Below are 10,909 nucleotides of genomic sequence, written 5' to 3'. Positions count from 1 at the left end.
AAGAGGAGCACCAGTACCAGGAAGATGGACAGCAGGACGTCTATGATAACTAGGATCACCTCCTGACGTCAAGCGTTGCCTGTGGAATAGATGGACCGCTACTACGTTTCTTCCGCTATGTGTTTTGTAATTGATCCTTAGATCAACTGTTGTTTAAATTGGATCATGAGATCCCTTGTTGTAAGACGATTATGGTTTGTAATGAATGATGTTATGTGATATCAATCTATTATGTCTCGCAAAAAAACTATTCCTGGGATTGCGATGTATGGCATAATAGGCATCTGGAATTAAAAATCCGGATGTTGACATCCGGTTCCCCGCTTTGACTTGGTCGAAAGATCAGCTGTGGGAGGTGATGAACTGTTGTGTGTGCTTACACAACATGATTATCGAGGATGAGCGGAAGCATCCGGTCCCTCTGAGCGAACAAGCTGCACCATATGACAGAGAGGGTCTTCTTGCACAGCCTGACCACCAGGTGCCGGTATCGTGGGCTGCGTTCATCGCTATGCGTCAGGAGATTCGAGACTCCACAATGCATCAACAGCTGCAGGATGATCTGGTGGAGCACTCATGAACGCATCGAGGCAACACCAACTAGTTTTCATTTGATTTCTTTGAAAACTTGTCTTGTTTTGTTAAAACGTTTATTTGTAAAAATAAGCCAAATGTTGGCAAAAGTGGTCAAATTCGCTAATTATGCATGAAATTTGTCATCCAGGAATATTTTTCTCTAAAAAAGGCGAACCTCGAGTGTACCTACCGGGGAGACAGCTGAAACTTCGGTGCTCCCCGGGAATTTTTTTTGTCTAATCCGGGCTAAATAGCACCGGATTTCGTCCCGGAAAATCCCAACGGCTGGGATGCTCTTACGGATTGACTTGTACGAAAATGCCTTATGGGATGATGTGGTACCTGTTGGTTCAGTTTTCTCTCTTCCGTGATTTTCGGCCTGAATATGAAATTAGTAGCTAGGCGCGGAGTGGGTACACTGCTGGTGCTGAAAAACTAAGAGCATCTCCAGTCACGTTCAAAGCTTCTCACCATCTTTAAACGTTCAAAGCTTCTCACCATCTTTAAACGGGGCGCTCGATTTATCATTTGGGAACGCTATTTCTTAGTAACGTGTTTAGAGACGTCGCTGCTCACTTGCATCCCGCAAATAGAAATTTAGTTTTTCTAAATTTGATCGAAAACAGTCGAATTCATTCAAACTTACTATATATTACATGGATTTGAACAAAATTCGATGAAATTTAAACCTAAACTCTATTATAGTAATACTTGTACTGGTGGAAGTTGTACATGGTGTCATCGATGGCGTCCTTCTTGTCGTGCTCGTCGGGCATGTCCTTCACCGCGCCGCTGGGCGTAGCTTCGCCGTTGTTGGTGAGGTCGACGAGTGGCATCCCATCGTCGCAGATGGATATGGCGATCGCCGCGTCGATGTCGCCCCTCCGGGCATCCTTGTCGTTCAAGGACGACATGAACGCTGCGTGCAACCCTAGGCAGTCCTCGGGGTCGTCGCTACTGGCGATGATGCGCCGCCATCTTCGCGGCCTTCGCGACTTGCTCGTCGTCCTGCTCCTTCTTCACCTCCGGCTTCGGAATGAGGACGGCACCGCCGGCGCATCTCTGCTGCTGCCGCGCTGGTTCGCGAATGGTGATGATGTTGCCGCGCCTCCGAATCGTGGGCGGTGTCGCGTACTCGGGCTCCTCCTTCACCTCGCGCTTCGACACGATGTACGACATGGCGCGGTGCGAGGAAGGCGTCGACCGCGCCGGCCCAAAAGAAGAAGAGTTCGAGGAGGACGAGTGCGTCCTACTCGGCTGCCAGTGCGCTGAAGCCCGAGGAGATGGCGGCGGAGAAGGAGGCATCTCTAACCTTGGGGCGCCGTCGTGGATGCCATCGACGACGTCCGGGAGGGTTCGCCCGGGAACGCCCTAGAAACGGAGGCGTCCCTCCGTGTTCCACGTGTTCCTCCGGCCGACAAGGCCATCGGTGCTGGCCATGTCGGCGTCGTACTGCGCCTGGAAGATAGTCCGCCCAACAGTCATCGTTGCCGGTGGGGGCCTAGGTGGGATCAGCGCGCTCCTCGGCGCTGAGGCACGCACGCTGGGCTCTGATCGTGTCCCTCCAACAATCCATGTCCGGTGGCGGCGGCGGGAGGCCGATCCCGTTAACGGCCATCCTCCAGCCGTCGTTGCTTGATAGGCGCATGTCCGGTGGGACAGGGTGCCGCATGTGGTACAACATCCACGCCTCCGTCACCGTGAGGCTGCCGCGCCCAAAGCCGTTCGCGGCGAGGATATTCTTGCGGGAGAACGACATTGGAATGTGGCGACAGGATGGAAGGAGGCGGCGGCTGTCGAGAACGGTGCGGCGAGATTGGAATGTGGAAGTTACGAGAAGGAAGGAGGGGGCGCTCTTTATTGTACAGCGGCGGCGGGGCGTTGGCCGCAATAAACGCCGGCGAGGATGGTCACGCGGCCATGCACGACGAGACGCTTCACTGGGCCACATGGGAAAGCCTGGGGGCCATTAACATCGCTTGGCGGATAGGCGACGGGTTTTAGACTCCCGTGTCAATGACGCGTCTGGCCCGCCACTCCCCGCCTTGCTTCTTGCTCTGTCCGGCACGGCCAGAGCACCCCCTGTGGAGCGGGGATGGGCTCGGGGCGACGGACATCGTATTTGGCCGCGCCGATAGGAAGGGGTGTTTGGGGCGCTCGACTGGGACCGAAGAAATGCCCAGCGCCCCCCAAAAATCTTTTGAGGACGCGATCGGAGATGCTCTAAGTACATATTCATACTGCACTCTTCCACACGATTTAGGCAGTAACTATTATACCGGAAAGTATATACATGTATTATGATGTATATAAGATTATTTTGGTAGTATGCACATTTGTTTACATACAATCCTTTTTTTACGCATAAATATGCTTGTATTTTAAATATATAGTGCAAACTATGTGTTTATTTTAAAAATATTCACCATACTTGGTTTAGAGTATTTTAAATACAGTCTAAGAACATACTCAAACCAATAATTAATCATATATACTTCTATATGATCGTATACGAGATATGGGTGTAATTACACCCAAGAGTAGGAAGTATTTAGATTATTTATAACTATGTTAGTATAACTTTTGAATGCCCATTTATACGGTTCAACCAACTCTTAGATCTCATCCAGGGCAAAACTGGATAATAACCGCTAGTATGCGGTTCCGGGCCGAAAAAATATCCCGACTAGATATCATAAATTTGCGAGATGGTCAATTTTGGATATAGCAATACCCATCTCAAGCCCAAACGCTGCATCTACCATGATTTAGACCAAACATTTTCAACAATACCCCATTAGGAAAAACAGTTGGTGAGAGGGAATGTTCAGCTTGGAGCTCACGTCTTCACCGCAGCTGTCATCGTCGAAGAACGATTCCGGCGAGAGGGCGGGCGGCCGGAGCGCACCACAAGGGGTGGTGGTGGGGTGGAGCGGGGGCTCACTTGGCTAGGGTAGAGCAACAACCCACCGGAGAGAGCCACAGCCGACCGAAGCAGGGCGGAGGAGGGTGCGGGTGGAGCAGGGGCAGCGAGGCCAGGCCAGAGCGAGCTAGAGCCGGCCACAGCAGGTGCTACAGTGTAGCAGGGGCAGAGGCGGAGGGGGGAGGTGGCGAAGAGTGCAGGGCGGGGCATGCTGGAGTGGGGATGGGGCGGTGGGGCGTGGCAGAGCGGGGGTCTCATGGGAAGAAGATGAAGAGGAGGAAAACGAATATTATTATTTTCTTAAAGAATATGCTTTTTTACAATATATACAACTATAAGGGATCCGTTTGGCCTCTCACTTTTCGCGACGAGAATTGCGGATGCAACATACTCCATCCAAGTTATGTGGTACACCCGTATGATGTATCTGTTAATAAATCAATTATAAAATGAAGAGTGAATTTATCACTGTCACTTTTACCTAAATTCTAACCGGCTGGATCAAAACGGACACTTTTATTTCTTAGGGCCGGGCCACTGGAGATGCCCTAGTGCATAAAGGGGATAAAATGGTAGCAGGTCTTTGTTTCGTAGGGATGTTCGAGGGCGAATTCGCAGCGGGTTTCCTGTCTCTTTCTTCTCAATCCATTTTGATTGTAAGAACTTGTTTTTTCCATTATGCAAATTGATCTTCTCTGTCTATTTTGGTGGTGAGAACTTGTTACCAGCAAAATGGACGTGGGGAATACACATCCCTGCCTACGAATAACACGGCCCCTGGACGTGGGGAATACACACTCTCACTCAGAGTGACACGTACAACCTCCGTTCCATAATGAGTACGTGTCGCATCTTTGTCTAAATAAGGTTGTATCAAGAGTTCAAGACGCAAGACGCATGTTACTGTATAGATGTCTGTTTCTTGAAAAAGTTGCGACTCTTATTTTGGAACCAAATGACATACTAGTACGTAGGCCGGCCAAAGCTAAGGTTTAGGTTAGCATCAATGGTGGGGGTGATAGGCCTAGCTAGTTGCCGTGCTGATGTTCCCCGATGAGTCAAGGAGGACGCTGATGTCTGAAACTGCGGCACATGGTGCCCGGCTCCGTGGAGAAGGCGCTCAAGAAGCACGTCGCTCGGCAGCGCCACTCCTCCGCATCATGTTCCAGGACTGGTGCATGGAAGATACTTGATTACTTGAGCGAGACGAGCTGGCCCCAGAACCGCCATGTCTCTCATCGACAACATCCCCGCGCGTTATTCTGAAGCTGATTGGCTTAGCAATTCGTGACTAAGTAGGTTTCAGCATTAGTATGTAGTAATAAGGCCCTCCCTCCATATATGCATCAATCCCTAATCACCGATCTAAATCTGAACAACAACCACCTCTAACCCTAAGCCTCTCTCCCTCCCTCCCTCCTTTCTCTCGGCCGGAAATGGACACAGTTTCCATGTCGTCGGTGCCGCCAGCGTTTCGTCACGGCTGCCATGCGTACACGCCGCCGCCGTACTTGGCTCCCCCGCCGCCGCGCCGTATCGTCGTAGCTCACGTTCAGTGGACCCGCCCTGCTCCAGGGTGGCACAAGCTGAACTTCGACGGCTCGGTGCACCATGACGGCTCTGGGCGCGCCAGCATCGGAGGAGTTATCCGGGACAGCTATGGCCGCACTGTGCTGGCATTCGGCGAGAGGACGCCGCACGCGGGCGTGGGCGAGGTCGAGGCCAGGGCGCTCATCCACGGCCTCCACCTTGCGCTGCAGAACGGATGCGACCGGCTGGTCGTGGAGGGCGACGACCTAACTCTGGTGCGGCTGCTTCGCGGCGACTCGCCGCACACACGGATCCCCTGGGCCATGTACAACCAGATCGTCCAGCTGCTCAGCTACTTCCAAGACGTAGTGGTGCAGCATGTGTATCGAGAAGGGAACGCGGTGGCCGATGCCCTGTGCCATGAGGCGTACCGGTGCTCCAACCTCTGGACCGGCCACCAACAAATGCCGCCTGCCGTTCGGGCCAAGCTCGAGGATGACCGTCGCGGTGTCGTGCACCCGCGGTACCGATCGGCGTGAAGACATCGTCAAGCAGATCGACTCCTCTTTCCGGCCAAGAACAACAAGGAAATTGATGGGCGTGAAGACATGATCAAGATCGACTCCTCCTGCCGACCAAGAACAGCAGACAGATCGATGGGGAAGAAAGCTAGAGAAGCATGCCAGAATCATGAGAAGATACCTAAGAGGATCGAGTCCCGGTGAGAGTTGGCAGACGCTTGGCGTAGACGACAGCCCGTTCCAGATACTCTACCAGGAAGCCTCAGCCGCAATACAGGTATGAATTGCATCCATTTCAAACTCGGCATAAACAAACAGCATTTCACAAATATGAGTTGCATCGCATATCCATTTTACACAAGAAGTCAAGAACTGTACATGCCAAGGCTCGTCTTTCACACACTCATCATACATTTTGGTTTCGCAGGTCTCGAGGTGGTGTAGCCCTAGGCGCAAGCGATGTTCACCGCTTCAACAACAGTAGAGATCAGAGACGGCAGCAGCAAGTTGTTCTGGCGATGGACCCAACGTACTCCTAGGAATGTTGGCTCCGGCAATCCTTGCGAGCTCGTCAAGCTATCTTTCAAGACTGTCCACAACCGTAGCAGCAGTTGGACGAGCCGCTAATTTGGCTCGATACCAAGAAGCGCATCTGCAAGGACAAGAGCTCTACCACAGAGGAGGTGGTGGAGACGTTGAAGAACAACCTATAGGAGTCGAAAACAGCAGATCTTCCTAGAAGAGCAAATGTTATGTTCGCAGAGCTGACCTGCGACAGGGCAGCCCTTCTTGTTGCCTGTACAAGACCCCAAGGTACCATTCATATTCATCAAATTTTAGTTTTATCAGTTGCATCTAGTGGTTTAACTTGGGATGTTTCGGCTATTTCATACATTTCAAACTCCAGGACAAACAAGCAAGCATCACTTCACAAATACGAGTTGCATCGCATATCCATTTTATACAAGAACTGTACATGCCAAAGCTCGTCTTTCACACACTCATCATACATTTTGGTTTCACAGATTTGGGGTCGTATCGCCAGCCACGGATTCGATCCTCCCCTGGGGCAACGGATTCAGCCGCTAATTCCTTCAAGAATGAGGACTTCAACAGCACAGCCCTGTGCATCTTCCGAGCAATTTGGCGCAAGACGAACAAGCACATCTTCAAGGACAAGAGCTCTACATCTACGACAGCGGAGGTGGCGGATATGTTGAAGAACAACCTAAAGGGGTGGAAAACACCGGATCTTTGTGGAATTGCAAGAGTTAGTATACTGTACCATAATTGTAATAGGGTTCGTAGAGTGGACTAAGCCCTGATGCTCCGTCTGTGGAATCATCAGTGGGACAGAGGCCTTGATGGCGCTGGCAAAAATCTTGTAAATTACATTCTCTCTATCTTAATATATTGACATGTAGAACTCCTGCGGTGTCCTTGAAAAAAAAGGTCTTGAGGTGCTCTATAAGGTTTGGAAAAGAGCTGCTCTGATGACCACAGCTCTCGGACCATCACGTCGTTTGCGCAGCTCTCCATCTGAATGCCACAGCTGGCATACCCCTGTCATATGCCCAGAAGAATGTGTTATTTCCACAAGGAAACACTTTTATCTTGTACGCTAGAGCAGTTAACAACTGACAAAGTTAAAGACTTTGGTATAATCGTTTCAGGCCCTTGTATAATCATGAGTTGTTATTCATCAGGTTTCCTAGAGCCTAGAAGCATAAACATGTGGATACTTTATTGAAAAAGACCTTGTACTGGAATTTCTCCAAAAGTGATCATACTGTATCAAGTGATTTAAGAAAAAAGTACCCACGTTGCCATTGTTAAAAAATGATCACTCTAAAAAGGCCCAAGAGTTGGAATAAATGTTTCAAACCCTTGTATAATCATGACTAGTTATTCATCAGGTTCCCTATTAACAGAAACAAGAGGCTATTTTATCAAAATCCTAGTGCTGAAATTGCTCCAAAAAGCAGAGTGATTCTAGAAAAAGTAATCGTCTAGCTCAACAGGACTCAAATGAGAGAGTGAGACAGACCTTGGACTCCCTTGCAACAGTTTCATCCTAGCATGGTGTCCAGTCAAACGCCAAAATCAGACTTGCATGACTGCCATTACACAAGTACGAAAGAGTGAATAACATGGAGAAATCGCAGAGAAGCGCTGCCTACCAGCACAAGAATTCACCTTGTGGCAAATAGAAACCGGCACTCACTCACCTTAATCTTGCATTTCAGCATCTGTAGATTCAACCTCCATGCTGTTCGATTGAACAGAGGCTACGAGGTTCTTGATTCTGAGGCGAGCATGCCTGGCAGCATACTGGAACAGAACGTGGACTCACAAAATAATAGCTTAGGTACATGTGATGAATACAATATTATTTGAATCAGTGCATGGTGAAGCCGTCACTTACTTTGGAATGGCTATCAGCAAGAGTACGAGTGCCGTTCAGCTTCCCGATAAATTGCAGCTCACCAATCTCCATCATCCCATCAACAAGTTTCACGCTTTTATCTCTTAAACTGAAGCGGAGAAGGTTCCCTGACGCAGGTTTGACTGTATAATAATATAAGAGTATGTTTTGCTTAAAACACATTCAAATTCAAAAACAACTAGTGCATGACTGTATAGGAAGGTAAGTAGAATCAAGAAACAGCACACAGCATCTACAAGTCTGTTTGCAAATACTAAGTGCATCACTGTAGCAACAGCATTAAGGAACATGCATGGACATGAACGAGCTATTATGGTCGGAATGAACCATCAAGATGATACTTTGAGAACCATGTAGTATATGATGTATGTATGCAGAACTAAAGTTTATCTGAACTTCAACGAATGGTAACAACGAGTGGAACACTGAGACTAGGATCCTGTATGATAATTACTTCTATTTTGTGGAAATATAAGTTGCGTTTCAAAACAGCACCTTCTGTATAAATTCGCTGTTCAAGCTACCAAATACAATTGGAGGGTCATCAGAAGTAATTAGTTTTCCATCCTCTTGCAGCTCAAGAACAACCTGATAACACATGAAGAAATAAGACCAGTAAAATTATTAGGGGATAAAGTGAAGTCTAGCAGGCACAAGAGTTAATACTCCCTCCATTCGATAATTCTTGTCGTGGTTTTAGTATAAATTGAACTAAAACCACAACAAGAATTATCGAACTGAGTGATTACTATTTTTCATATTTAATAAACAGTTGTCTAATCGGCTACAGTACAGGCAAGCATAACTAAGAAAGGAACCTACATGCTGCTCTGTTGGAACGTGTCCCTCACTATCCGTATCAAGAACATACTGGCTGCAAGCTACATCTTTCCATACCAGTGTCAGGGACGTGATTCCAGATTGATAACGCGCATGCCTAATAAAAGACAAAAATCACCTAGATCGGTCAATTCAACGGTGTAAACTGTAAAAGGAGATAGCAAACATGAGCGCATGTATCAAGGCCAGATTAATGCAGGTATTCTAGAAACAGGCGTTACTTGTTGTAAAACAGCAAACCATCCTTGGCATAAGGTGTGCTTCCTGAGAACACTGCTTCAAGACCCTCAAGTGTAGACTCGTACATAGGGAAGACACAAAATCTATACCGATGGTACGTCGACGGAGGATCACCAGCAGAAATCTCGGTGAGCTTGTAGTTCACCCAGAAAATCCTGAACTCGGCGGTGCAATCATACAGCGAATAGCCTCGCCAACAAATCATATCAATGATGTATTACATCCCATCAGGCTGCAGGATAAGAACACAAAGATTAGAAACAGGCCTTAAAGCAAGTGAGTAGATGATCAAGCAGCCATTGACCTCAAAAGAAAAGACAATTTGCTTGGCTTGCTCGTGGAACATTCAGTCGCAGATACAGTAAGATCTTGCTGTGCCAGACATCACCCTCTTTGATCCGTTGGGAAGCTCCGAAGGGGAACCAATGGACAATGGTACCATTACAGAGCCTGCTTATCGTGATGCCGCTCGATGACACGACCAGGCATCACTTGCCGGCAGGCCTGGCAGAAACATGCCTACATACAGAAAAAAAGAGAGTTGTTGGAGCAAAGTCCATCCTTCCTGGTTACTAATGACTTGACTTGTCAGTGTAAGTGTAGTGTTCTGAATTTCAAATTAGAAGACAGACACTAAGTTTGTTGCTAGTTGAACTGGCAAGATCGTCAAACTGAACTGAACCAAGACGAGGAGGTGACGATGGATTATACCAGTCACGGGCGAGGCGAACCAGCGACGCTGGTCGGGGCCGCGAAGCCTGTCCGTGGCTACGTCGGTGACGGCGGGCTAGTCGCCGTGGGCCTCTGCCTCGGGGGAGGGTGTCGATTGGTCGGCGGATGGGGGAGACAGTAGGGAGTTGGCGAGGCTGCGGGCGCGCGCCGGGCGGAGTCGCGGCGGCGCTGCTGGTCAGAGATGGCGGCGCGCTTGTAGAGCCGGCGGGGGTCGTGCTGCGGCGGCGGCGCCATGGCTGGCTGTCACTGATTGATGGCGTAGCACGGCATCGTGAGTCGGGGCTCTTGATTCAACGGATCCGAGCTACTCCATCCATAGAAAAAATGTCGCAAATCATATAAATTTAAATGTATTTACATTAAGAAGTATTTAGATACAGCAAAATTACACAAACTCAGAATATCTATTTATGGCCTAAAAATTGTAAGAAAGTGAAAGTACTTTGGTCTTTTAAGAAATGAAGCCCCGCCATTCACCATTAGGTTCATTCAATCTTAACAGATTTTGACCAAATATTTACAAGAAAATATCAACATCTATAATATAAAATTTATTGTACAGTACTAAAATTATTATAAAGTATACTTTTATTTTATATAGTACTATGAATACTGATCTTATATAATTAGAATTAATATTTGTAGGAATAAATATTTCATCAGTCAACAAGCCCAGGGGCTTACTTCGTGCTTTTGGTTTAGGTAAAGTTTAATTTTAACAAGAATGTCTAATTATAGATAAGAATAAATATTTCATCAGTCATCAAGCCAAAAGTTCTCTTAAATAACTTTTAGATTGAAGATAGAAACAAGAGTAATTTTCGTACAACTTGATGCCGTCTTAGGCAGAAACTAAACTTATATACAATGGAGGAAACAATCAAAAAAAGGGACCGGCAATTCAGGGAGTGGATCAATGGTAACTTGCCACGTGACATTTGACTCCGTGGAAGTTGCCATCCCACCGTAATTCAAAAATATGTCACGCTGGGAGATCAAAATTTCAAACATGATTTCGATATAATTTTCCTAAAAGAAAGTTAGCTTTACATCAAGCATAACTGATGGAAACCCTTGACAACGAGTGAACGGTGATTTAAA

At 47.7% G+C, this 10,909-nt stretch overlaps 1 protein-coding gene across 1 annotated transcript; it reads right to left on the bottom strand.

The window, feature by feature from the left end:
- Positions 1-6,463: 6,463 nt before the first annotated feature.
- LOC124696426 lies at positions 6,464-10,042 on the bottom strand. Its single transcript, XM_047229157.1, has 7 exons — positions 9,849-10,042; positions 9,058-9,294; positions 8,819-8,933; positions 8,492-8,584; positions 7,779-8,118; positions 7,598-7,667; positions 6,464-7,113 (listed from the first exon to the last, which is right to left on the bottom strand). The coding sequence occupies exons 1-5, from the start codon at positions 10,040-10,042 to the stop codon at positions 8,080-8,082; spliced, it is 678 nt and encodes a 225-aa protein (XP_047085113.1). The 3' UTR covers positions 6,464-7,113; positions 7,598-7,667; positions 7,779-8,079.
- Between the last annotated feature and the right edge of the window lie 867 nt (positions 10,043-10,909).

Source organism: Lolium rigidum, chromosome 3 (genome assembly GCF_022539505.1).
Source record: "Lolium rigidum isolate FL_2022 chromosome 3, APGP_CSIRO_Lrig_0.1, whole genome shotgun sequence".
In the NCBI taxonomy this organism is placed as follows: domain Eukaryota; kingdom Viridiplantae; phylum Streptophyta; class Magnoliopsida; order Poales; family Poaceae; genus Lolium; species Lolium rigidum.
Note: the sequence above shows the minus strand (reverse complement) of the source record. Positions and strands in the feature narration are given on the sequence as shown.